We start from the raw sequence: 27,721 nt of genomic DNA, 5'->3' as shown, positions 1-27,721 counted from the left end.
TTTTTTTTTTTTTTTTTTTTTTTTTTTTTTTTTGTGCGGATAGTCGAAATAGGAGCTAGGGTTTATGTCAGATCATATGGAAATTGGTAATAAACCAAGCTAGTCCGAAATATGTTTTTTTTTTCCGACGAGCTAGGGTTTATGCTTCTCAAATTGGGCCCAACAAGTTTAGAAATTCAGTTTCTTAATCTCTAGGCTTCTTAATTTCCGCTAATACTCGTTTGTTCGTCATTTTGTACAATGAATTCCTTCTCCATTTGGCCCGGTCTATGGTTTCCTTGTTTATTTTTGGTATGTACACGATAGACTTTTTGTGTGTTTGGGTTTCTTTGGTTTAATAATTCTATGTTCAGAATGAAACAACTACCATAGATGCTTCAGATTGGCCGGGGTTCATGTTATTTCATTTCATTGTCGTATAAGCTTTCTTATTGTCGTTGTGACATACTTTAAGAATGCAATGCGATGCGGTTTAATTTATTCACACCTAAATTTTGGTCTCAGGAAATGTACCCGCATAGAAATTCATTTGCTTACTGCTCAAGGCCTGCAGGTATCGCCCTTCTTTCTCTTGCTCTTGATTCTTCTTTAACGATTCAATTATAGGGAACTGAAGATTTTTCAATTTCAAGAGTTTCAGTTTTTCTTTTTCTCCTTTTGGCTTTGAATTTTTTATTCCTAAAATTTTTATTTTATGATATGCTCATTTATCTTAGTTTGAAGTTGAAATAAGTTATGTCAATTGATATGAAACGATATAGTCCATATAAGTTCATATCTACGTCAAGTTATCAATGGTCATTGCCCATTTTGAACCATGAAACTGGCACCTACTTCATTTGGTTAGTAATGGTACGAAGTTTTCGATATTGTATAAAAAATTTCATACTTCATGTGACAAATAGAAGGGTCATATGAAAGAAAGAAATGATTTATCAATTTTCTGAGTTATTCACCACAAGTGCAAGGATTGAAAACTCTGAATGAATACTATTTTGAAGTTGTGTACCTTGGTTTGGTCATATGGTCCATTCCTCACTAGCTGCATCTTCTCTGCAGCCTATGTTGGATGTTCCAATATACGGGAGGATTGCAACACTGGAACTTTTTCGCCCACACGTGAGCTATATCTTTTCCAAGCCCTGATTACCAATATTCAATGTACATTTCCTTCTTTTTTTTTGTGACTTTCTTTCCCATGTATTAAATAGGGGGAAGCACAAGATTTTCTTTTCATAGCAACTGAGCGGTACAAGTTCTGTGTTCTTCAATGGGATACTGAGAGTTCGGAGCTTATTACAAGGTTCAAGTACTTCTATAGTTGTTTTTCCCCACCCTCCCCCCTTTATTCTTCCTTTAATGTGATTGTATTTATTCTAGTTTTTGTAAATTAGTTTCATGTTTTTTTCATTATCTTCTTTTCATGTGAGTCCGTTTGTTTAAACTATAAAAAAACCTAAAGAACATGTTGCTTTCCTATTTACATTTCTTTCATTTTGTGAAGTGGGATTTAAGAAGTTCTGCAAGTTTGGATGTATCTAATAATTAATAAAGACTCTCGTATCTCTGATTATTAAATGTCTTTTGGGTTATTTATTTAGTTCTTTTAAATAATAGAATGAAATTGCATCCTACCAACAGGAATTTATTTTTTGTATAATTGATCAGAATATTACTTCCGTGGATATAGGCCTAATCCATTGATACTTGAAGAAAGGTAGAATATGAGTAATAGGCCTTAAATGAATTTTTAATTTTCTACTTGCTCAATAAAATTTATTAAACTTGGATTGTCGTATATGTAATATACTTCAAAGTGTTCTATCTTTACAGTTTTTTTGGCATGTCTGGCAGGGCAATGGGGGACGTCTCAGATCGCATTGGGCGTCCTACTGACAGTGGTCAGGTACCTCCAGTCTAGGATTCATTTCAAACTGTTGCTCATTTGTTTTGTCATGTTTTCTAATTTATTAGTTTTTTCTTTACAAGTTTATAGTATTTCGACACAGTTCAGAACATGTGAGGAGTTTCTTTCATGTTTTGGTTATGGTTTTTCTTTTATCTGCAGATTGGTATTATAGACCCAGACTGTAGATTGATTGGACTTCATTTATATGATGGCTTGTTCAAGGTGTGTAATTTTAATAGATGTCAATGAGATATCCTTGTCTTCTATTTGTGTTGGACTTTTTAAATAAACACTCAACATAGTTTTCAATTTCCAAATACCTGTTATGTTCTGACTTTTCACGAAATACTCACCATGGCTTTCAAATATCTGTTACACTTTGACCACTTTGGATTATGAGCAAAGTCATCTGTTCTTTTGCCAGGTAATTCCTTTTGACAATAAAGGACAGCTCAAAGAAGCATTTAACATTAGGTACTCAATTTAGATTACTGGACTTGGGTTAATTATGAAATTTCCTTCAAATAAAATCAAGACATTCCTGGGGGGGGAGGCGGTTATTTTTTGCCATTATTTTCTCTACATCTGCCATCTATTCCTGTTTTGTGCAACTTATTATTTCATGAAATAACTAGTGATAGTTGTGTGATAATTTGTTACGTTTCTTATTTATTTATTTTGTTAGTTGGTAAGATAATGTTTTGTTGTCTTGATTCATTTGGCTACTGCTTATTCTTTTGTGGCTATTTATTTCAGGCTTGAGGAACTTCAAGTTTTGGATATCAAGTTTCTTTATGGTTGTTCAAGGCCTACAATTGTAGTTCTTTACCAGGTACCTATTCTACCTTTCTCATCTCCCTTATAACAGAGGTAATGGATTTAATTTTTTCTTTCTATTCAGTTTTCTCTCTCTCTCTCTCTACATGTATACTATGAATTGAAGATAACACAACATTAGTAGAAAAAATTTGCAGGTATATAATGTTGTTTGGGATGAAAGTGGTTGAAATATTTTCATATCTTGGTTGGTTGGTTTTAATTATTGCACAATGCAAAACACATCTTGAACAAGCCTGCGTGTGGTATGATGCTGGCTGTGATGGGTGAGATTTGTAGAATCATTTCCTAAGGGGACGTTTATGGTCTTCTGTTGTTTCTGTCATAATTTGAGTGAACAGTCTACTTGAAGAACTCAGTGATATGCAATAAAAAGAGGCANAAAAAAAAAAAAAAAAAAAAAAAAAAAAAACGAAGGAAAAAACGAGAACGGAGCCATTGATTCTAATGGAGCTTCATCGCAAGGACAAAATCGCTTTAGTTGTAGCGTCTCTTGCAGCGCTAACAATCTACTTTACGGCCAGACGGCGCCGGAAGCAGAGGAGCGTTCGTAGTTCGTGTTATTTGCGAGATGATCAGAAGCCTCAGTACGCATTTAAACGCGTCTTGGCTGACAATTCTTATTCTGCGTTCAAACATTTGAAGCTCGATATGAATACAGGTGAAGTTAGTCGGTTACTCTATTTCAAATATGATATTGTGTTTAGCTGCCGAGACTTTGAGTCATGTTATTAGAAGCAAATGGAGAGTTTAATGAATGAACGATATGATAAGGAGCTATGATTTAGTTTTTTATTGGATTTAGCAACCTTAATCTAAGTTGTTAATTGCATTTAGAAATGTTTGTTTGGGAAATGATGATTTATGTGCTTTTTAAGCTGAATAATTTCCATGGAGCAATAGGATGTAGGGAATGAAAATCTGGAAGATTCTTTTTATTATTTCTTTAATTTAATAGTTGGCGAAAAGTGCTCATAAGTATTTGAAATTTACTCTTGTTAGGATTGTTAGCAACAATTCTTTCATGAATGGCTTTCATTTGTCTTCTCGTCAATCTTCAAGCTCCATTTCTCGTAAAAGATTTTGCAATGGTAGCTCTCAATGTTCTTACAAGGGGGTTGGCTGAGTGAAGTGAGTTTCTTTTTTTTTTTTTTTTTTTTTTTTTTTTTTTTTTTTTTTTTTTGTATCTACTCATGTTTGTTTGTTGATTGTGTTTTATGGTTACTATCATATATATTTTTATTTTATATAGAATATGGGCAAATAAATTGAAGCTTTGGTGAAATTTTGCAAATGTACACTGTTCTTCCTAATAGCTCTAGTGCAATTCTACCTGACTGGATCTTGTATTGTAATTATTTAATCTGGTTCCAGTTTTAATTGGTTTTCATTTCTTGTGAATGATGCATATATTACATATTTTATCCACATGTTCTAATGTACCTTGGCAAGATTATGTGGTGCTTACTTTTCTTTTTTATGTTTTCAGGATAACAAAGATGCTAGGCATGTTAAAACCTATGAGGTTGTTCTAAAGGATAAGGATTTTGTTGAAGGTCCATGGTCCCAGAACAATCTCGATAATGGGGCTGCTGTCCTGATACCTGTGCCTCCACCACTGTGTGGTGTCATCATTATTGGAGAGGAGACAATTGTTTACTGCAGTGCCACAGCATTTAAAGCAATACCTATTAGACCTGTATGCTGTTGCTAAAATTTAATAGTTTTTAGATATCTAATACTAAATCTCTGTAGTTCTAAGCTATGACTTTTGATACCTTTTTTCCTTGACCTACTTTCTTACAAGTTTTTCACTTCTAGTCCATCACCAGAGCATATGGAAGGGTTGATGCTGATGGTTCAAGGTACTTGCTTGGTGATCATGCTGGTCTACTTCACCTTCTTGTCATAACTCATGAAAAAGAAAGGTAACTAATTCTTGTTCAAAGTTTCATGGCATTTTTCTTGACATCCTTAATTGTTCAAAGTTTCATGTTTGTTTCTGTGGATCTTGACCTTTCCATTTGTAGGGTTACTGGACTTAAGATTGAATTGTTGGGGGAAACATCTATTGCCTCTACCATATCATATCTTGATAACGCTTTTGTATATATTGGGTCAAGCTATGGGGATTCTCAGGTATGGTAGACATAAATGTATCTATCAACCTTCTCTAGTGTAAATTTTGGTAAAACTATTCTTATAGATTTTGCTCTAAATTCTTGACTCATCATCACTTTTTTAACTAGTATATTTTCATGTTATGGGATGTTGCCCAACATAGGTCAGTGCTACCTCCGAATTTGATAGGAATGTATACAACTGATTGACTGAGCATGCATACAGGGATTGATATGATGTATCCATCTCAGTTATATACAGTTCGATAGTTTTTTGGCATAGCGCACATTGAAATGGGTAATTAGTTTGGGTTGTTGGATAAATGATAACATATTTTTGTGTGATGGTGCAAATGCAGCTTGTTAAGCTCAATGTACAACCTGATGCCAAAGGATCATATGTAGAAGTTTTGGAGAGGTATGTCAACTTGGGGCCTATTGTTGATTTTTGTGTGGTAGACCTTGAGAGGCAAGGCCAAGGTCAGGTTGTAACCTGCTCTGGTGCTTATAAGGACGGTTCTCTTCGTGTAGTTCGCAACGGAATTGGAATTAACGAACAGGTTTGCCAATTTTATCAGTTATGTTAATGTTTGTGATAAATCTTCATTCAATCCATACAAATTTCCCTGTTTCGTGTCACAAAAATCCAGACGGATTTCATGTGATAATTATGTGTGGACTTTGTAGGCATCTGTGGAACTTCAAGGAATAAAAGGAATGTGGTCATTGAGATCTTCTACTGATGATCCATTTGATACATTTCTCGTTGTAAGCTTTATCAGTGAAACTAGAATTTTGGCAATGAATCTTGAGGATGAATTGGAGGAAACAGAGATAGAAGGTTTCAACTCTCAAGTGCAGACACTGTTTTGCCATGATGCATTATTTAATCAACTTGTTCAGGTAAATTCTTTTCTCTGAGTAACTAAAGAATTGACTAAACGGGCAGTTTTTCATTAAAAATTACTTGGTTAGGTGTTATGCATGGATTTCTTTAATCACTGTTTCTAATAGGTGCACGTTGAAACCCGTCCCTGGCCTATACTCCAAGTCATCTCTCGTCTGAACAAAATCTGGTGGGGACAGGGTCTGGAATGCCTTGCGGTGTTCTTTTTTAAATTAAATTTTAATCAAGCTGAAAGACGTTTTACTTAGGTTGTGATTCAATGTCATGTGATAAGACGAACATATATTTTGTTAGTATCCTGTAATTATGACATTAAAACTGACAATATTTTATAAATTTGTGATTGGAGACAGGAATGGGTCAATGTCTAAAAAACAATTCCTCTTAACTCTTAGCTCATCAGGCCTACATAATCCTAATTGGAAATTGATTGTCTGTCACTTTTATTTATATACTTACCCAGATATATTTCTCATGGTTGGTCATTCTTTATTACCGTTTTAATGGTACATGCAATGATGAATCCAGCTGATGGTCAAAATTGGTTCTTTCCCATGTATCATCTAAATTCTATCATATTGCTTTCTTAGATGTTGGATTTTTTTTCCCTCAATCACTGACGTTTGAACTTGAGATATCTGCTAATTACAACCAAATGTATGTCAGGTTACTTCAAGTTCTGTAAGATTAGTTAGTTCTACCACTAGAGAACTTCGCAATGAATGGAATGCACCATCTAACTATTCAATCAATGTTGCCACTGCTAATGCTTCCCAGGTGTGTTGATTTATTTTTGTCACTTTAATTAATTCATTTCTCTTTATGCTTGAATGAATTTTGTGGATGTGTTGCATAAGCCGTTTTGCTGTTCCCCTTTATGCCTCAACTTTGGATAGCTATTTAAGGGAAAAATCATTATTACAAAATAGAAACTCAGAGAAACTTTTGTGGTCGATGAGTTATGAAAGTCCTTCATTTTGGGCTTTTGACATCTCAACTTCCCAGTTACAAGAACAAATACACAGAGGCTTGTCAGGAGTAGTGATTTTTAGATGACAACATTTTCATCGATATGCTCTTGACCATCTTCTTTTGGATTACATTTGTTGAAGCATGTTTAAATTTAGATTCTTAGCTAAATATTTAAAGTTGTGCAAGCTAGTACAATATGAGAACCATCAGCAAAACGATCCTTCTTCTAGGTATGCATTTTAACTCTTAAAAATTGTACATATCTATCTCGCACATGTTTCTATCTTTTAATACTATGTTTTCTAATAAGTCTTATCATTTATAGAAAAGGTGATTAATGATTTCTTATCTCTTAAACACCAGGTTTTATTGGCAACAGGCGGTGGTGTTTTAGTTCATTTAGAAATTTGCGACGGATTATTGGTTGAAAAGAAACATATACAGTTGGAGCATGAGATTTCCTGTCTCGACATAAACCCAATTGGTGACAACCCAAATTATAGTCAGCTCGCTGCAGTTGGAATGTGGACAGATATAAGTGTCAGAATATTTTCGCTACCTGACCTGAATCTCCTTACAAAGGAACATTTGGGAGGAGAGATAATACCTCGTTCAGTTCTTCTTTGTACTTTTGAAGGGGTATGTGTGCTTACTCTTCCCTTGTTTCTACCTTGGTTTATTTGGTTTGGTTAGGTCAAATCTGCTTCTGTAATGTGAATGATTATTATAATGGACGAGTTGTTGTGGGATGGAAGAAGATTCATGCTCTTGATGTATTCCGAAACTTATTATGGAATCGTGTCACCTACTTTTTGGCCAGAGGGAATTTTATTTCTTTAGATTTTATCCTGTGTTAATTGAAGATTTTGTATTATCACGTCTTGCCTATGCTAACTAAAAACCCATGTTATCCAATAATTTTTCGACATTTACGACGTAACTTGAATTGGATCTATTCAATATGTTGAACACTGTCCTCGAGTTCTAAGTAAATAACTTGCGGACTTGCTTAACTTCTGTTTATGAAGTTTGTGTGTCATTTTGTTTTCAGATATCTTACTTGCTGTGCGCTCTTGGAGATGGTCATCTTTTGAACTTTATATTGAACACAAATTCGAATTCTTGTGAGCTAATGGACAGGAAAAAGGTTTCTCTTGGAACCCAACCTATAACACTCCGTACCTTTTCGTCCAAGAATGCTACACATGTATTTGCTGCATCAGACAGACCTACAGTCATTTATAGCAGTAACAAGAAACTACTTTACAGCAATGTTAATCTGAAGGAAGTTAGCCATATGTGTCCTTTCAACTCTGCTGCTTTTCCTGACAGGTACTTCTTGGTTGTGTTGTTTGCTGAAGAATTTCTGTCTCTGTATGTAGGGCTCTCAGGTTTCAGAGTCTGTCTCTAACATTTTATAAACTTGTTCGTAATTTTGTTTAAAAGTAATACGATGTGTAGAAATAAGTTCGAGGATTGTCGGTTAATGCCTTTTTGTCCCAACTATTCTTGTTTTGGTTATCAGCCTTGCAATTGCAAAAGAAGGGGAACTCACAATCGGCACCATTGATGATATTCAAAAGCTTCATATCCGCTCTATCCCGCTTGGGGAGCATGCACGCCGTATCTGCCATCAGGAGCAGTCCAGAACATTTGCTATTTGTAGTCTGAGATATAACCAATCGGGCACCGAAGACACTGAAATGCATTTTATTCGCTTATTAGATGACCAAACCTTTGAGTCCATCTCAACCTATGCACTTGACACTTATGAGTATGGGTGTTCTATTCTTAGTTGCTCGTTCTCAGACGATAGTAATGTGTATTACTGTGTTGGAACTGCATATGTTATGCCGGAAGAAAACGAACCAACCAAGGTGTTAGCATGGGCTGTATATTTTAAAACCTGAGAGTAGGAGCTTTATATCTATTCTAATCTCTTGTTATCTGTTCTCAATTCCAGGGCCGGATATTGGTTTTTGTTGTGGAGGAAGGTAAGCTACAGCTTATTGCTGAGAAGGAAACCAAGGGATCTGTTTATTCCTTGAATGCTTTCAATGGAAAGCTGCTGGCTGCTATTAACCAAAAAATTCAATTATACAAATGGACACTTCGAGATGACGGTACTCGTGAGTTACAATCTGAATGTGGGCACCATGGACACATACTTGCTCTCTATGTGCAAACTCGTGGCGATTTCATTGTTGTTGGAGATTTGATGAAGTCCATATCCCTGTTAATCTACAAGGTTAGACACTATCCTGTAACTCGTGCTCGTCTTCAATTTAGCTGCAAGAACAAAAGAGAAGCATAAATTGGGATGCTTTATTTGTTTGTGTAATTCTGAATGCTGATTGTTGTTACTTCTGCACCAGCATGAGGAAGGTGCTATTGAGGAGAGAGCTCGTGACTACAATGCAAATTGGATGTCAGCAGTTGAAATTCTCGACGACGACATTTACCTCGGTGCTGAAAATTACTTCAACCTCTTCACTGTTCGAAAGAACAGCGAAGGAGCAACTGACGAGGAGCGCAGCCGCCTAGAGGTGGTTGGTGAATACCACCTTGGTGAATTTGTTAACCGTTTCCGACATGGCTCTCTTGTAATGCGTTTACCAGATTCCGAGGTGGGTCAGATTCCAACTGTTATTTTTGGCTCTGTCAATGGCGTAATTGGGGTCATCGCTTCACTACCTCGCGAGCAATACGTGTTCTTGGAGAAACTCCAATCCATCTTGAGGAAAGTGATTAAGGGTGTGGGAGGACTGAGCCATGAGCAGTGGAGGTCTTTCAACAATGAGAAGAGAACCGCAGAAGCTAAAAATTTCTTGGACGGAGATCTAATTGAGTCGTTCCTTGACCTCAACCGCAGTAAAATGGAAGATGTGTCTCGGGCGATGGGTGTTTCGGCTGAGGAGCTTTGCAAGAGAGTAGAGGAGTTGACAAGGCTACATTGATTCGAACTGGCCTGCACTTCAAATCAATTTTATTTATTCATTGTTTCTGATCTCCCCAGAATTTACACGCTTGGATTTGAGATCACTGTTGGGTTTACCCGTGTTTAGTCTTTTGGTACAAGAATCCTATACTGATGTGCTGTTTATCTTGTTCATCCTTGTTCATAGAGCCGGTTCTTCTGCTCTGCTTTATCCCAAAGCATAGTGTTCAAGATGTAGCTAAAAGACCTTTGGCAACTTCAGTATTGGAATTTATGCAAACTTTATTTTCAATATTTGGTGAAAGCAGCAGCTTTAGTTTGATAACTACTAGCTTTAATGTCGTTAATGACATGTTGTCTATAGTTGTATACCCATTACAAACTTTTTTTACTCGTGTTGCCTATAGTTGTATACCCATTACAAACTTTTTTTACTTGCTTTCATGTCAGATAGAATTTTACTATTTTTTGTTGTGTCTGTATAAGAGTGTGATCGGTCACCAAAATTCTGTCAAAATCGTTATAAAAATACACCAAATGTATTACGGGAAAATATGGCTAATTATATACGTTCTTATTCTTTCTACTCGAATTATATGATATCAGATATGATATTAAAGTCATTATTTCCCGAGTCTTGAACAGACCAACATTGTCTGCCAAGACCAAATTTCAGACAGTTGTCCGTTGGATTAGTTGGATTAGAATGATTGACGCACAATCGCTGTCCCGGTCAACTAATACAAGAACTTCATTTTCAATTTTTTGCATTTTGTCTAAAATGCAAAAAGCTCTCAAACTGTTCTCCGACTTTGGGTTATTAAACTTACTTAAGGCCATAATACAAGAACAAAACCTATCAAACACGTCTCTGTTTCCTCATTTCAATAATAGGACACAAATTTAAAGCTCATTCATGTTCTTCAATGGAGATGGGGATTCAATCCATCATCATCCCTGGTTTGCTGCTGCAATTCTTGATCGGCATTTTTCAAAAACTGGTCCCAACCACTTCCAGGGCTCGTATCCAAGTAATCGAATGGAACCGCAGTCTTCAATCCTGGCCTCACCGCCCTCCGGCTCTCTACGATTCTGAAATCAACCTCTTCATTCTGCTCCTCCAATTCCTCCCAATTGAACAGCAATGGAAGTGTGAATGCACCCCATGGATTGAAATCCACTATCTTAACAGCTTCATTTTTCGTCACGTACACATCGAACGTGTAATTCTCCGATTCGAAGCCTGACTTCACATGGTCGATAAAGAATTCTCGGATGACTTCTAGCAGGCTCTCCGTCTTCTCCACTAAAGCAGGATAGAACGTTGTGACCTCACGCTGGGAAATGCCAACCAGGTCCCGATTCCTCACGAAGCAACGAAACTCCATCTCTGGCCGAAGTGACGGGTACCACTTGCGCAGCGCAAGGAAGAATCTCGACGGCCTCGACGACGATTTGTCGGTGCAGGAATCATACGCATGACAGAGATCATGAACAAGAGAATCAGACGATCGAAGCAAGAGCGCAATCTCACTGAGCGAACAGCACTTCAAAGTTCCGGTAGAGCTAATCCACGCAGAGTCTTTCGGTGCGCTCCAGTTCAACTTAGGGAAGACGGAACCGCCAAGAGACAAAATCGACTGTTTAACGTCAGATTCAAGCTCCGGAAACGAAGGAGGAGAAGTGGACTGTTCCGATTCATCATCCGATCCTTCTTTCAACAGGTAATCCTCTTCGTCCTCGGGATTAACGACTCTGTTAGGAAGAGCATCCTCGTTGGAGATGGAAAGTGGAAGGAGGAAAGGCCCAGAGTCGTCGAGAAGGTACTGAACGAAAGATTCTGGGAGCTCGTGAATTAGGGTTTTGATAGAAAAGGATTTGAATTTTGGATACCATTCTTGAATTTGGCAGCGATTAACTTCTTCCTGCTTCATTTGGTTGCAGCCACACTGGTTTCCAGTTCTTCGCTAGGGCAGACGCGTGGGGAAGACGAAACCCTGCGCTCTCGGAAGCTTTTATACCCCCAAATATGAATGCAACCAAGGTTAGTTTTATTTATTTATTATTAGTTTTTTATTTTAATTGAGATGTATTAATTAGAGTTGAACTAATAATTATATTATCAATAAATTTTGATAAAAAAAAAATAATATTTATAAATGTTTCAATAATTTTTTAAATCGTTGAATAAATTTACTTTTTGTTGATATTATATTAAAAAAAAAAAAATTTTATTTTTTTTTAGTTCATGATGAAATATTTTATTTTTTTTATTTTTTACTTTAATAACTTGGTTAAAATGAAAATTTAAAATACATCATTGTATTTCTCTGGTCAGACGATAATCCCTTTAAGAGAGGTTTATACCGTTTTAACTAATTGAGCTGTCTCAAACTTATCACGTGCCGGTTGATTATAACTTTAGTAGAATAGATAACACATCGTAAAACGATTGAGCTATCTCAAACTTATCACGCGTCGGTTGATTACAACTTTAGCATAACACATAACACATCGTAAAACGATTGAGCTATCTCAAACTTATCACGTGTCGGTTGATTATAACTTTAGCATAACACGTAACACATCGTATATTTATTTGGACTCTTCCAATCAAACGCTAAGAACATTTTTTTCTTTCAATATTGAGGAAAAAAAAAAACTTTGGGAACTTCATATCTTCTCCACTGCATCTGTGCTTGTGGTTGGTATGTTTGAGTTACGATAGCCTTCTTCCACTGATACCCTTTGGTTCACTGCACACTCCTTTGCTTCTCTGTCCTTTCCCCACAGAAGGATATACATTCCACTTATGATCATCACTGACCCTATAACACTGCCACAGCATCACATTTTTCAGCATTTTTTTGGTCCTAATCAAGCCACACACACTACAGAACTTTTAGTTTTGATCTTAAGAAACCCCAGCTTAGAAACAATTTCTCAGTTTTGATCAAGAAATAGGAAGAAAAATGAAGAACAAAAGCAGACCTTCCTAGATGAATCTGTTCATGCAAGATGAAGAAATCAAATATGGCTGCAAAAACCTCCATGAAAGGAGTAAAAGCAGCTGTAAAAACTGGCCCTTTCTGTTTCACACACCAAGACATCCCCACATAGCACAGCCCTGAACCCACTGATCCCTGTTAAGCCCATCTCAACATCATCAAATATCAAACAAATTTAGCAACAAATATGTTATGAGGGAAAAAAGACTGATACTTACAGCATATACGAGGCTTAAGATAGCGAACGTCCCTTTCACGATGAACACGGAGTTCTTCCTGTCTATAATCAAGTGTAAAACAGCTGATTGAATGGCACTGAAGAAGGACATGATACAGGTACTAGAATATTGACATGGATAAACCTTGCCAACTCTTGATTGCATAAGGAACCAAGAGGACCACATAAAGCAGCCTGCAGTCAAAACCAATGAACCTATTAGCCACTTTCCTGGTGTGTCAGCTTGAACTGTTACACGAGCTCCGTTCGTTTTCGCAGTTGCTGAACCCGGGCTGGTCAACGACATTCCTTTGTACAGAATCAGAATTAAGTTCCCTGAAATGCACACCAGAGTCCCAAGCACTTTGGCTCTTCCACCCTTGCTTTTCATGTCCACTTTTTCCATTCTAGAAAGATTTTGAAACCAAAGTTACTACTATCATCACATTGGAAAAGAAAATGAACTATGATTCGTTTCGGTACGCACCGGAGTAATACGGCTAGAACGAACGTATTTACGGGCACCAGATTGAGAAATGCACAAGAGAAAGTTGCAGATGTGTAGTGCAGACCAATTAGGAATAGGTATAATGTTAGTGTTAGCCTGCATTAGTGTATCTTTACTGAGAAAAACATCATAAATTTATGGTGAAGCTTATACAAAAAGATGTCTATACTAACCCAAGTAAGGAACTGATGAAAAGGAGGAATAAGATGTAAGCTGTAAGCTGAGGTCTGGTTTTCCTGCATTTCACCAAAAACAGAGAACTCTATAGCTTTGAATCATTTAAAAGCTTTTCACATAACAAAGAAGAACTTGGACAAGTAAGAAGGAAAATGCAGTGTCTAGTATGAACCAAGGTGCCTTTACCTTTCCCAAAAATAGGCTATTGGCAACAAAAAAAGAGAGGAAATCGTCTGTCGATACACGACGATGAGTAGCTGACTGATGCCTTCATTAAGAATCTCCTTAAGTAGTATGTTCACACCTGCAAGAGCAAGATTTATTGAAAGCATTACCACAACAGGCTTCATTTTTACACCTTTTATGCCCAAAAGCTTATGAACTACGATTTTTGTTGTGAAAACACACGCATATATATAAGTTTAGCCTTTTTCTGATAGGGAAAGGGAAATTATTTAGAACAGTGAAACTTGTAGCACTGCTATGAAAGCATCTTGTATCAGTTTTTGTCTCTGCTCCCTTTCTATGGAACCTTTAACAGTCATATGTTTGGAGTAAGCTCATGAATCGTCACGACGCTGACGTTTGAAATGTAGCGTGAGTCTATAAGGACCGAGCAAGGTTGTTATAATCTCATGATGCCCTTTCTTGTTAATCTTTAGTGCTGAGCATCTTTGAAGAGTTAAGAGGGAGATAGAGAAAGCTGGGGCAACTACAGCCGAGAAACTCTGTCTAATATCTTGGAATCAAATATTTGCCTTGGAAAAAAAATAAAAATCCTCTCCCATTTATTATCTATTTCCATGGCACTTGAAGAACAACATGTCAAATCTCACAAAAAGATGTGTAGTCACAAAGAAAGAAAGTAATGGATGCTTGGTAGATCTGATATATGCACTCCAAAAGGCTTAGTGGTTTCATGAACTTGAAATCGAAACACCATAGTCGTTTCCTTTTGAATACATTTCATCCAAATACATTATGAGAATCTAAGAAGCATAGATATAGACTAGAGAATCATATATGTGAGATCTCACATCGGTCGGGGAGGAGAACGAAACACCTTTTATAAAGATGTGGAAACCTTTTCCTAGCAGATGCGTTTTAAAAACCTTGAGGGGAAACTCGAAAGGGAAAGCACAAAGAGGACAATATTTGCTAGCAGTGGGCTTGAGCCGTTACAAATGGTATCAGAGCCAGACACTAGGCGATGTGCCAGTGAGGAGGCTGTTCCCCGAAGGGGAGTAGACACGAGGCGGTGTGCCAATAAGGACGTTGGCCCCAAAGGGGGTGGATTTGGCGGGGGTCCCACATCAATTGGAGAAAGGAACGAGTGCCAGCAGAGGCTGTTCCCTGAAGGGGGGTAGACACGAGGCGGTGTGCTAGTAAGAACGTTGACCCCAAAGGGGAGTGGATTTGGCGGGGGTCCCACATCAATTGGAGAAAGGAACGAGTGCCACAAGGACGCTAGGCCCTGAAGGGGGGTAGATTGTGAGATCCCACATCGGTTGGGGAGGAGAATGAAACATCCTTTATGAAGGTGTGGAAACCTCTCCCTAGCATCCGCATTTTAAAAACCTTGAGGGGAAGCTTGAAAGGAAAAGACCAAAGAGGACAATATCGGCTCGCGGTGGGCTTGGGCTGTTACAGTATAAGACACAACACAGACATGACGATGTGTCTTTTTTTAGAAAATATGGAACCTAGATACGATAAGGTCATTCGAAGTCAACAAGTTTATGCATTTCGCTCTCGTGATCACTATTGCATGTCTATTATGCTCAACAAATGTTCGGACCCGTATTGACTTATTGTATAGTGATAACGAGCAGTGCCTGATACGCATGTAGCAAGTGTTAGGAGTTTATGAGCATTATGAAGCTTGGAAGTGGTAATGCTTGTTAGGTGAGAGTGATTGCCTCTAGTTCTATATATGGCTCAAAAGTCAAATTTGTGCTTGCACTTACAATATGAAGTGACATGAGGCAAAGTTGAATGGTTGATCCTCCCATTATATGCTCAAAATGATCTTTGCCAAAATACTTTGATTATGCAGCTCTTATGACCAGGCTCTCCAGTACTTGAAACATGATCGTGATACCGCAAAGCGGACTTCAAGATGTGGTATTTCGTTAATGATTTGTTCGTCATATGGACATATCTCAACTTCGTATACAACTCTTTGAGTTATGTACGAGTTGAACGAGTAGAATCAGTTTAAATCTAAGCAATTGGTCTGTATTTTTTCAAATCTTCTCTTTGAGGAACAAGGATGCTTTTGAAGTCTGAGCTTTTCTCAAACTTCATGAACAAGAAAGCCAGTTTTTCTAGAGAATCACGACTCTCGATCATAAACTCTCATAGCTTTGCTTTGGGCTTCTCATAAAAGAAGAAGAACTCAACAATCCTCCCCTCAAACAACCAACGATACCCCAAGTGTCCTCGAACAAAGTACACCATAGAGCCTCCCCTGAGATCTATGGAGCCATCGAACAACCTCTCCTTAATTGAGGCTCGACTTCTTCTCAGGAGTCCTTGAACAAAGTACACCCTTTATTCGACACTTGAGTCACTTTTGACTACACGTTTGAGGGTCTCAATTTCGTTGTTCGACATTTGAGGATTCTATTGACATTGGCTCAGTTAAGGGCATGACTCTAATACCATGTTAGGAATCATGGATTTCCACAATAGTATGATATTGTCCACGCTTTAGTAGCTTTGCTTTGGACTTCCCTTATACCAATGGAGATGTATTTCTTACTTATAAACTCATGATCATTCCCAAAATTAGCCGACGTGGGACTCCCTCCCAACAATCCTCAACAAGAACAACATGCAAAATCCTACTTCCCGGCAATTACCAAGATTCTACCCCTTTTCCCTTTCCCTAAAGCTAAATGGAGAGATACCCACCTTAACTTTTTCTTTGGAGTAAATCATATGCCAATAAAAGTTTCAAGGGCAAAGAATTAATGGTTTAATGAGATCAAACAAAGCATCATATATTATATTACCTTAATGGGGTGTAATAAAATAGTTGGTGGGTACAAATATGATGCATCTAATTCTAAATTTGATTCTTGAAGGCACTTCCCACGAAGTATATGGAACAAAAGTTTATTTTAACCTGTCACTAATCCATCTTTGGCTTTAAATTTTGACAAACAAAAGAGCATCATTTCAAGTAAAAAAAGATGAACAGGGTAGCTTCAACTAAGTCAAGAAGCACCATCAATACACAGCAGCAGGCATCCCATTGAGCTCTGTTTTTATTGCTAGGGGACTGCAAGAGGGTTGTCAATATGATTAGGAAAGGCTTGTTCTTGAGTTTTGCCTCAAATTATTGGCTGAAACATTGAATTTGGAGTGTGATTATTTGGTAACAGAGAACTGAGCAATGCTTATCACGTTCTCCCATTGGCACTAAGAACTGTCTCCCAAAGCCTCTTATATTAGATAGTGATTGATGGAAGTGTGATTATTAGAGCCACACCTTGCAAATCAGAACAAAATGGTCAGAATCCCCATGGATTTTCTTCAACCAATGAAGTCAAAAAAACTCATTTTGTTGCCTAATGACATTTCACTGTTTATGGCCTATAAAGTTTGTTTGTTTTCCTTCACTTTTTTGATGGGATATACTATGGGCGAAAAGGAAAATCATAGGCCTTTTTTTATTTAGAAGTTTTTGGTTTGATTTTTGGACTGAATTTTAAGCATTGGAGGTGGATTTTAGAAGCATACTCGTCCAATTCTAGTTTTAGATAATACTCCATTTGGATGGCCTAATTTAATTGATGCACCGGTTTCACTTAAGAATATTGCTTCCAAGCTCACCGCTAGTAGATATTATTCTCTTGAGGTTTTCTCTTTCAGGCTTTCCCTCAAAGTTTTTAAAACGTGTTTACTAGGAAGAGGTTTCCACACCCTTATAAAGAATGTTTCGTTCTCTTCCCCAACCGATGTGGGATCTCACAATCCACCTCTCCTCCCCAACCGATGTGAGATCTCACAATCCACCCACCTTCAGAGCCCAGTGTCTCGTTGGCACTTGAACCCCTCTCCAATCGATGTGGAATCTCACAGTCCACCCCTCTTTGGGGTCCAACATCCTTGTTGATATATCGCCCAGTGTCCTCCCCCCTTCAGGGCTCAATATCCTCACTGGCACACTGTCCAATGTCTAGCTCTAATACCATTTGTGACAGCCCAAGCCCACCGCTAGCAGATATTATCCTCTTTGGATTTTTCCCTCGGTTTTTAAAATGTGTTTGCTAGGGAGAGGTTTTCAAGACCCTTATAAAGAATGTTTCGTTCTCCTCTCCAACCGACGTGGAATCTCACATTTTTGCAGAAAAATGATAATATAATGACAGTTCTTGAAATAAATCTGATAATACGTTGGAGGCAGGTTGAGAAAAAAATGTGTCCCCAATCAAACCAGGGACTGGATGAACCTGGACTTCATGTTTAATTGTAATGGTTACACTCAGATCCAACAAAAAATAAGAACCTGCAAAGCAAGTTTCTGACAATAAGAACATGTTCTTGGGGCCATTGCCATCCTAAAATGCTAATGAACTCAGTTTGTAGAGCTCATTGTTGCATCATCACAACATTCCTCAGGTGGTGTAACACTACTACAAACACACTCCATGGCTTGTCCAGAGAGACTAGCAAATCGCATAAGCGCCTGAAAAACGTTGGGGAGGTCGGTTTTCAGATGGTTTAATGTCATGGCTCGGCCGACCTGGACGGAGTTCAGATATTTGGCCTTCTCAGTATCGACAAGTTTCTTCAAGGCATCAGTTTTTGAACACTTTAGCATCAAAGGGTTCTTGTGGCTCAAATTGTCATTTCCATCTTCAGACAGAAAGCTTCTCCCTAGCTTTTTTTCCATCTCCGCCAATGAGTGCATCTCTTTTTGAAGTCTCTTATCCAGCTTTTGGTATTTCCTTTGAAGGTTCTGTTCCTCCACTTGCTGGAGTTTTAGGGAGCTTATGGCTGACAAGAGATTCTTGATGGCCTCTGAAGCTGCCTGTAAGAAAGACGGGGAGGGAATAGAAATTCGGTGCTTCTCATGCAAAGTAAATAGGAAAAACACATAAACCTACTAAAAGTAAGCCAATTTTCAATGTCTTTTTAGTCAAAAATGGTGGCAGAGGCACAACATTCACTTGGTGAGTAGAGAAATCCACCAATTACATCTATCAGTAATGGCAATAATGAATACAAGCGAGTAACACAAAAAGGAAGCCCGCAACAAAGCAGAGCCAACCAAAGCACACACAATAATATAAATTAATAGCTAAAGGATGATAAAAGAAGATTACCATTTTTCAGCACATGATTTGACATGCAGAATAATATAAAGTATGACTTGTCAAAGAAGCATCTTATCTTCTACCAAAGATAAATTTCAAATATGCTCAATTATGGCCAAAATCAGCATAATTTAGCGTTTAAAATATGTGGTTTAATTTCCTACCCTGAAGTAAAAGATACGCTCAAGTAAGATTGAAATTGATTTTTTTAAAAAATTTGTGCTAACTTTGAACTAAAAGATCAACATTTTTTCCATGACAACATTCTCCAGTGATTCATACCTTTAATCATCAGAACAAGGTCAAAGTACTCATAAACTAAAATTTACTCTGTAATAAGTACCTTGTCAGGTAATCTTTCAAGGGCATCCTGCCATTTTTCACAGAGGTTAAGAACCACAGATGCACAAACACTCCGTCTATCATGATCGACAAGGAAGTCGGTAAGTTGAGTCCACCTACAGAGGGCTTTTACGTACTCTCGCTGATATTTCACGAGATTGCAGAAGCTGTTGTACCAGGCAGTTATCTCGGCTGCGAGCTGAGCCGTGGCTCGGCGATGGTAATCTGTACTTAGATCCACATCATGGTTGTTGCTTTGATGGTTCAACTGCTGGGAGATCTGATTCTGAACTTGATGGCATTCAGACATTATGTTCCACATGTGCAATAAGCTGTACAAAAGTGAAGCAGAAAAATGAAAAGGAATGATAATAGATAATTTTAAGACTCAGAGAACACAGATATTTGCCAAAAGACCAATGGCAGAGAGATTATTTTAGCTTGAGTACAGTTTTAGCAAAGCAACTCCTTTAACAGGACAGAATGAATGAGGATGAAATTATTTAGTGGGTAGAGTAGATGCAAGCAGCCAATTCAAAAATTTCCTTCTTCTTCTTCTTCTTCTTCTTCTTCTTCTTCTTTCCGGGAAGGGAGCATTAGGGGTGCAGAGGCATATGGTGGTAAAAGGGAGAGGTTTCCTTTGGGCTTCCCTCAAGGTCTTAAAACGCGTCTGACATGGAGAGGTTTTCATACCCTTCAAAAAAAAAAAAAAAAAATGCTTCGTTCCCCTCTCTAATTGATGTGGGATCTCACAATCCACCCCCTTGGGGCTAGCGTCCTTGCTGTCACACCGCCTGGTGTCTGACTCTGATACCACCTGTAACAGCTTAAGCCCACTGCTAGCAGATAATCATTTTTGGGCTTTCTCTCGAGGTTTTAAAACGCATATGCTAGGCAGAGGTTTCCATACCCTTATAAGATATGTAACAGTTTAAGCCCACTGCTAGCAGATAATCATTTTTGGGCTTTCTCTCGAGGTTTTAAAACGCATATGCTAGGCAGAGGTTTCCATACCCTTATAAGATATGTAACAGTTTAAGCCCACTGCTAGCAGATAATCATTTTTGGGCTTTCTCTCGAGGTTTTAAAACGCATATGCTAGGCAGAGGTTTCCATACCCTTATAAGATATGTAACAGTTTAAGCCCACTGCTAGCAGATAATCATTTTTGGGCTTTCTCTCGAGGTTTTAAAACGCATATGCTAGGCAGAGGTTTCCATACCCTTATAAGATATGTAACAGTTTAAGCCCACTGCTAGCAGATAATCATTTTTGGGCTTTCTCTCGAGGTTTTAAAACGCATATGCTAGGCAGAGGTTTCCATACCCTTATAAGATATGTAACAGTTTAAGCCCACTGCTAGCAGATAATCATTTTTGGGCTTTCTCTCGAGGTTTTAAAACGCATATGCTAGGCAGAGGTTTCCATACCCTTATAAGATATGTAACAGTTTAAGCCCACTGCTAGCAGATAATCATTTTTGGGCTTTCTCTCGAGGTTTTAAAACGCATATGCTAGGCAGAGGTTTCCATACCCTTATAAGATATGTAACAGTTTAAGCCCACTGCTAGCAGATAATCATTTTTGGGCTTTCTCTCGAGGTTTTAAAACGCATATGCTAGGCAGAGGTTTCCATACCCTTATAAGATATGTTTCGTTCCCCTCTCCAACCGATCTCTCGAGGTTTTAAAACGCATATGCTAGGGAGAGGTTTCCATACCCTTATAAGATATGTTTCGTTCCCCTCTCCAACCGATACGAGATCTCACAATCCACTCCCCTTGGGGGCCCAGCGTCCTAGCAGATATTGTCTTCTTTGGACTTTCCCTTCTGGGCTTCACCTCAAGATTTTAAAATGCGTCTACTAGGGAAAGGTTTCCACATCCTTATAAGGAATGCTTCGTTCTCCTCTCCAACCGATGTGGGATCTCACAAAAACCGAGGAGAACAAGAAAAAAAATCTTTGTTCATTTTCATTCAGAAAGTGACATTGTTGAATATCCCTGCACATGCATATAAAGGAAGATAAGGTTTTCTCGCCTGGGCTCAATTAAAACATATGTGCGTTTACCCCGAAGTTAAAGCAACCAGTTGTGGATGTAGTTCCTCATCCATTAGCGCCAATATAGAAGCACAATCTTCACCTATAGCTTGCCGCAGACGTACTAAGTCAGACTCCAAACTCTCAACAGCCTGACGAGTTTTCTCAGTCTTGGTCCAATCATAGTGTTCCTCCTCTTGTTTTTGCAGTAGCAAAGCTTTCTTCTCATGCTCTAGAATTGTACCTTTTTCTTCCTGTAAAACACAAAAAATTATAAGAAACAAGAACATGAAAAAATATCTCAATAAAACTTTATGAAGGATACGCCGTACTTAAATTTGGGAAGAAATAAAATTACTGTATATCTATTTTCTGAAGGTCCTCTTATAAGAAGAAAGACCATCGACCAATAAGAAAAAATATACAAATATAAGTCATAAATACACACATAATACACAACCACTANAACAAAAAAAAAAAAAAAAAAAAAAAAAAAAAAAAAAAAAAAAAAAAAAAAAAATCCAGCAATCAAAACTGCATTGAATTGGCATCATTTCATACTAAAGCAATGGTTTTCGAAAACAATCTAATAAGAGAAAAAGCAATTAAAAAGCAATGAGGTCTGTACATGAAGTTGCAGTAGCCCGTAGGCTCCAGTTTAGAAACACGAATTCGATTAAAATACATCGATGAATGAAAACAGTTGTTCCAATGTTCTACTAAACTTCCCAGCAACAACTAACTGAATGTAAAGTGAGCAGTCTACACTAAACTGCACTTTGCAGGTGAGTTTGTAACAGCCCTAACCCCCACTAGTAGATATTGTCTTTTTTTGACTTTCCTTGAAGGGTTTCCCCTCAAGATTTTAAAATGCGTCCACTTAGGAGAGGTTTCCGCACCCTTATAAGTAATGTTTCGTTCCCCTCTCCAATCGGTGTGGGATCTGACAGAGCTTTACAAGTCAACATTGAACTGCACTTAGCCACTTCTCATTCTCAAACATGATGTACATGGTACACGCCAATAAACGTTCAAGAGTTTCAATGATTCCTAAAGCATATATTAATCTTAAAGATGGTATTCATATCAACAAGAAGATCATATAATTTTATACAACATTTCACTTTTTTGCTTTCATCTGTTTCTCTTGGACACAAGTCGTCACAGCCTACAACTATTATGGCAACGACGAGACAAATAAAACATATATTCTGAGATTTCACACACCAGTTTATATCAGCACGGTTCTTATATTTTTTACCTTGATGTCTTTTTGAAGTCTTTGCTCTGCTGCATAAAGTTTTTTTAGAGTGATGCAATGAGCTCCAGGCCGGCACGGTTCATTGGGACCAAGAAACTCTACTGAATCAGTTGTAAATTGAAGTGAATTAGATGACCACCTCCGCGATAATGCATTGAAGACCTTAGCAGAATTGCTTCTCTTCCCTGTAAATCATAGGTTAAAGAATTGCTCAAGAGATTTGCAGAAAAATACTGGGAACTAAATCATGTCTGATGATGAATTAAATAAATAGAACTTATGAAAGAAACTATGGTCTTTTTTTTTTTTTTTTTTCTTTTTTTAACCAAGAGACAAACTTCTAAATCATACAGAGAAAATTACAAAATAATGAAAAAATGAAGTTAAAGATGAACAAAAGAATCGTCCAGTCGTCTTAAGACAGGGCAGCTCGAGATTATCGACTTAATTTCACTAGCATAATAAGTCTCAGAGGATTTCCATCTGAATTTCTCTGAGACTGACATGGATTAACCCAAAAAGAACAAGCATGGCTTCTGGTGCATAAACACGATGAAAGATCATTATAAGCTACATGTTTGGTTTTTAAACTTTTAGAGATGTGTCCAATAAGTCTCTCAACTTAAACAAGTATCTAATAAATGCAAGTTCTTGAAATTTATAAAATATCTGATAAAATCTCAAACTTACAATTTTGTGTCTAGGTTCTTGATGCCATAACCATAAGGAAGAAATAAAACCATACCATTTGAAGATTTTTTGGGGAAAAATGGATAATTTTTCAACAATTTCTAAGAACTTCAAGTATGAAAGTTAAAAATGAGATAAACTGCACAAAGGGGGCAAATAAGTTGATAAAGAAAGAGTGTATTTACTCTTGCTTTCCCTGAAATGAAGTGGGGGAAAATCATTTCCTGCGCTGATATCAATGAGAACAGCTATTTCCTTTATACCACCTGATGCTTTAAGAAAATACTCATCGAGTTCCTTGACCACGGCTCCCAAGGTTTTCTTTCTTTTCCATGATATCATGCCCATGTCTGTTGCGACCTTCATATGCAAGCTCCTCGTAGAAGAAATACAGCTTACCAATTCCCTTTGCTCTAGACTCTTAGCTACTGGATTCACGACACCTTCTACAGTTTCTTCCTTCTTATCCTCTTCCTCAAATTCACTCCTAGTTTCTGCCCAATTTTCCTCTTCAACTGGCCCCACAATTTCACTCTTCTTTTGTTCATGTACAGCAGAGAGCTCAAAAGGATCCCAATACTCCCAAGATGAGCTCAAAATTGGAGGCGATGAGCTATGATCATCCTCCTCCTCATCGATAACAATGCTTCCTTCTTGGGCATCTTCAGCTCCATGCTTTCTCAAATCAGGGCTAAGAGGCGGCGGTGGGGGCGGAGAAGGCGGCAACGGAGGAGGCGGTGATGGAGGCGATGCCAAGCCATAAATCGTACCTTCAAGCTCCAAAGTTTCGGACTCAGTAAATTGTCTAAGGGTTGCACCTGTATTCTTCAATGCCCTCAAGTAAGCTAGCAGGGCATCTGCAAATTCTTTCCTTGACCCTATTAATTGTTTCATTAGCTTCTTCCTCTCCTTACAAGCCTTCACTCTCTCCTCCTCATCAATACTTGAAGCAGCACAACCCATTTCACCAAATGGGAGACAAATAAACGATATCTGTTATAGAGTTCTAAGCACGAACGCAGCAGAAGTGGAAGACCCAATTGAAAGAAACTCAAGCAGCACAATCATTAGGGAGAAACCCAAAACCAGGAACTCCTCATCAATACCTTTGACATTGTCTGAATCACTCAACTTCCCCAAAGAATCTTCCTCTTTCACGTTTAGGTGATTCGAAAACTCAAACAAAAGGCTTAAAATCCAATGTTCATTACAAAAATTTCACAATCAGCGATACTCCAAGTACCGAAATTATGATCCATGAAAAGAAGAAGAATATCACAGAAACAGGACGATCCTCTGACGGTTCCACTCGAATCTTCTATGCTCAAACCAGTGCATTACGATTTACAGCATTTGATTGGCCCAAGGACTCACAAAAAAACAAAAGCAGAAAAGAAACCAAAACCATAGAGCTTCAAAATCTCGTCGAACTCACAACCAAACAAACAAATCAATAAAAAGAAACATCTAAGAACAGTCTCGCAGAAGTTCCTTCTCTTTTTAATTGATTAAATGTTTGAAAAGTAGCATTAGAACAGTCGCTCTGACATTCAGAAACTGTCAGCTGCAGAATCCACTCCCCCCATCCTACCCAGAAGAACAACAACCGTAAAGTGGTAATCCGACAGCCATTGATGGTTTCCGAGAAATCGTCAAACAGAACAGGAAATTTTCAGTAATATTGAAATAGAAGCTTGCGAGTACCTCAAGGAGAGTGTCCCCTTTATCTGTTCGTCCTTTTTACAGATTACTTAATAAGCTCGAAGATCGAGAAGCGAGAAGTATCCAATGAAATGGTCTGGAAAGCTCCATTACTCATAAGCCATCATCAATGGCGGTTCTGTTTCAAAAGGGGGACTGGTCCAAAATTCGTTTGATTCTGCTACAACTTTCAAATGAAAAATTATATTCGATTAAATTATCAAAAAGTACTGGTTTGTTTTAATTATACCTTTTGACAATAAATAAATAAATAAACAATTTTTATAGACTTTTTATTTAAATTTATTTATGGGTATAGTGTTTATGTTTCTTAAAATTCTATATTTTTAATCTTTTTCTTTTCTAATTTAAAATTAAAATTTATCAAATACTACTTTATTTCATGCAAAGTAAAAAAGAAAAAAAAAATAATAAAATAAAATAAATGCAGTGTTTTAATTTTGTTAAATTTAAATTGTTTCTATTTTATCATCCAAGTTTATATACATCCAGTAATTATTATGGGTTTAAATTATCACAAATTAAATTTTAAAGATAAATAAAATTATTGATAGTAGTTGGGTTGAAGCAAAATTTCAACTAACTCCAAATTTCGAACATTGGGTTGGTAACTAAAATAACTTCCATAGATTTCACTAACTAATTCAATCCTCTCTATTGGATTTGAGTTGGATTGGGTTGTACAGTTGAATTATTTTTTAAAAAAACCATATCTATACATTTAAAATATTCTCAATTTATTTTTTTCAAGGGTAGGATCGAATTAGATTGTAACCTTATTTTAGGTTGATTGGGTTGTTCGGATAAAAAAAATGTCTAACTCGCAAATCCAATCGAATTTTTCAGTTTTCAAAAAATTTAACCCAATCAGAAAGAAAAATCTAACCCAACTCAACTTTTATGATTTGAGGTAGATAGTCGAGATTGGTCGAGTTATCGAGTTACATTAACATCCATAGGTTCACAATCAAGTTGTTTATTCCTTTTTAATTATTTAAAAAAATTATATTTACCTTCTTAACAAAAAAAATCTCAAAAAATTCAAATATTAAATATTCACGAGCTACAATATTGTTAATATAAATCGAATAAAGAATTTAGTTTCTAAAAAAGAAAAAAATAATAATAAAATTATTATTATTTTTATTTATTTATTATTATTATTATTATTATTATTATTTTGTAGGAACCGAAAAGAAGGGGAAGTGAACGTGTCAGTTTTACCTCAATCTCCTTAAAGTGTCTTTAAGTGGTACTGGAAACTTTAAACCAAAAGAATATGTAAAAGGGCATTTTTGTAAAAGTATGTCGAAAATAATAATAATAATGTCCCGTAATAATTAATTTAAAATGAAATGTTTCAGAAGCAATCTACGAGCTTGCATGTGGATGTTTTTATGAAGACATATAAAGGTGGCATGCCACACCCTATTCACACCCTATCTACTAAAATTATATCACTATAAATATAATTCGATAAATAAAGTACTAAGTATCGGGTTGATAATTTAATTTTTCATTTTTGTTAACTAAAAAAAAAAAGTAGGTATTCATATGTTTCGAGATCTCGACCAATCTAAACTATTCAACCTAAATCATAAAAGTTGAGTTGAGTTAAAAAATATTTGATTCCGATTGGGTTGATTTTTTTGAAAACCGAAAATTTGGATCGATTCACATGTTAGAATTTTTTTAGTTTGGTCAATCCGACTAATCCGATTTTTAAATTATTATGAATATTAAGAATATTTGACTTTTGTAACTAATGTTAGTTTTGCATTTTGACTTTTGAATATTTGATATTTTAACTCCGTGAAATTTTAGTTATTAATGTGACCTATGTTTTTATTAAATAACCTTAAGATTAAAATACTGAAATTAAATTTTAACAAAAAAATAAAAAGATAAATAAGACTCGAAGTTGTTTGGGCCGTAACGAGGTGTTAATGTAATGGGCCGGAAGCAGGTTATTGGGCTAAACTCACTTGTAAGTTCCACTTTCCTTGCGGTGCCTTCTTTTTAAATTAATAAAAATACAATTTTATCTTAAAATATTCTTAAATTTTTTAAATTTAATATTCTTAATTTTTTTTTTTATAAAAATGTAAGGAGAAAACTATTAATATTTTATTTTAAAAAATATATTTAAACTTTTAATAATATTTAAAAAATATCAAACTTTTAAAAAAAAATTTATTAATACCCTTTCATTTAAAAAAAAATTAAAAAATATCTATAAATTTCAAAAGTATATATACATGTGAAAACCATCCTATCATTTATCTCTAGTTTTTTTTTTAATGTTAATTTTAAAAGTTTATAAATATATTTTTTTAAATAGTACTTTTAAAACTTTTTAAAAATGTTTAAAAGCATTGTTGAAATTAAAAAATAAAAAAATAAAAAGTGCTATTTTTAGTTTTTTCTTTTTTCTTTTTAATTAAGTGTATTAATGAAACCTTGAAAAAAAAAAATACAATTATTATTATTTTTTTTTTAACCTTTTTATCAAAATTTAAACAATTTTTTTAAAACTATTTTAAAAATCTAATTTTATTATATTCTTAAATAAATTTCAAGTCCTCAAATTTATTTTTTGCCATAATCTGCCCTTAAATAAAGTTTTCTTTAATCTTCAACCAAGTTTCACTTTATGTTGAATGCAAGTTTTGCACGTAATTTGTAAATTAAATATATTACATTAATAAATTGGATCACAATGCGACACAATTCTATATGCACATA

General features: G+C 36.4%; 4 protein-coding genes across 8 annotated transcripts in view; 1 reads left to right on the top strand and 3 right to left on the bottom strand.

Moving 5' to 3' along the window:
• LOC111434104 (DNA damage-binding protein 1a) overlaps positions 1-10,008 on the top strand; it is an 11,411-nt gene extending 1,403 nt beyond the window's left edge. The window contains exons 2-19 of the mRNA XM_023071410.1: positions 505-553; positions 1,060-1,119; positions 1,212-1,303; positions 1,855-1,906; positions 2,069-2,131; positions 2,334-2,383; positions 2,666-2,741; positions 4,236-4,445; positions 4,568-4,674; positions 4,777-4,885; positions 5,226-5,426; positions 5,554-5,769; positions 6,440-6,550; positions 7,109-7,384; positions 7,797-8,077; positions 8,271-8,622; positions 8,709-8,993; positions 9,121-10,008. Coding sequence (XP_022927178.1) covers positions 505-553; positions 1,060-1,119; positions 1,212-1,303; positions 1,855-1,906; positions 2,069-2,131; positions 2,334-2,383; positions 2,666-2,741; positions 4,236-4,445; positions 4,568-4,674; positions 4,777-4,885; positions 5,226-5,426; positions 5,554-5,769; positions 6,440-6,550; positions 7,109-7,384; positions 7,797-8,077; positions 8,271-8,622; positions 8,709-8,993; positions 9,121-9,702 — 3,172 coding nt within the window. The 3' untranslated portion in view covers positions 9,703-10,008. The remainder of the gene's footprint in view (positions 1-504; positions 554-1,059; positions 1,120-1,211; positions 1,304-1,854; positions 1,907-2,068; positions 2,132-2,333; positions 2,384-2,665; positions 2,742-4,235; positions 4,446-4,567; positions 4,675-4,776; positions 4,886-5,225; positions 5,427-5,553; positions 5,770-6,439; positions 6,551-7,108; positions 7,385-7,796; positions 8,078-8,270; positions 8,623-8,708; positions 8,994-9,120) is intronic.
• A 374-nt stretch (positions 10,009-10,382) lies between these two features.
• On the bottom strand, positions 10,383-11,710 carry LOC111434106 (cell division cycle protein 123 homolog). Its single transcript, XM_023071416.1, has one exon. The coding sequence runs from the start codon at positions 11,615-11,617 to the stop codon at positions 10,607-10,609; it is 1,011 nt and encodes a 336-aa protein (XP_022927184.1). The 5' UTR covers positions 11,618-11,710; the 3' UTR covers positions 10,383-10,606.
• A 508-nt stretch (positions 11,711-12,218) lies between these two features.
• LOC111434105 (WAT1-related protein At3g30340-like) lies at positions 12,219-14,446 on the bottom strand. Of its 5 annotated transcripts, none has more exons than XM_023071413.1 (7): positions 14,126-14,429; positions 13,780-13,897; positions 13,590-13,652; positions 13,396-13,512; positions 12,910-13,315; positions 12,675-12,826; positions 12,219-12,519 (listed from the first exon to the last, which is right to left on the bottom strand). In XM_023071413.1, the coding sequence occupies exons 1-7, from the start codon at positions 14,136-14,138 to the stop codon at positions 12,357-12,359; spliced, it is 1,032 nt and encodes a 343-aa protein (XP_022927181.1). In that variant the 5' UTR covers positions 14,139-14,429; the 3' UTR covers positions 12,219-12,356. The 5 variants fall into 5 exon arrangements, with proteins under 5 accessions (XP_022927181.1, XP_022927182.1, XP_022927179.1 ...); XM_023071414.1 differs by having other exon boundaries at positions 14,002-14,428; XM_023071411.1 differs by having other exon boundaries at positions 13,780-14,427.
• A 3,562-nt stretch (positions 14,447-18,008) lies between these two features.
• Positions 18,009-25,132, bottom strand: LOC111434379 (nitrate regulatory gene2 protein-like). The gene is made up of 5 exons (XM_023071841.1): positions 23,440-25,132; positions 22,565-22,749; positions 21,334-21,557; positions 19,264-19,594; positions 18,009-18,634 (listed from the first exon to the last, which is right to left on the bottom strand). Exons 1-5 carry the CDS (start codon positions 24,215-24,217, stop codon positions 18,179-18,181), a joined length of 1,974 nt encoding a protein of 657 aa, XP_022927609.1. The 5' UTR covers positions 24,218-25,132; the 3' UTR covers positions 18,009-18,178.
• Between the last annotated feature and the right edge of the window lie 2,589 nt (positions 25,133-27,721).

This window comes from Cucurbita moschata, unplaced genomic scaffold (genome assembly GCF_002738365.1).
Source record: "Cucurbita moschata cultivar Rifu unplaced genomic scaffold, Cmos_1.0 Cmo_Scf00044, whole genome shotgun sequence".
In the NCBI taxonomy this organism is placed as follows: Eukaryota; Viridiplantae; Streptophyta; class Magnoliopsida; order Cucurbitales; family Cucurbitaceae; genus Cucurbita; species Cucurbita moschata.
This window is presented reverse-complemented; position numbering and strand designations above follow the sequence as displayed.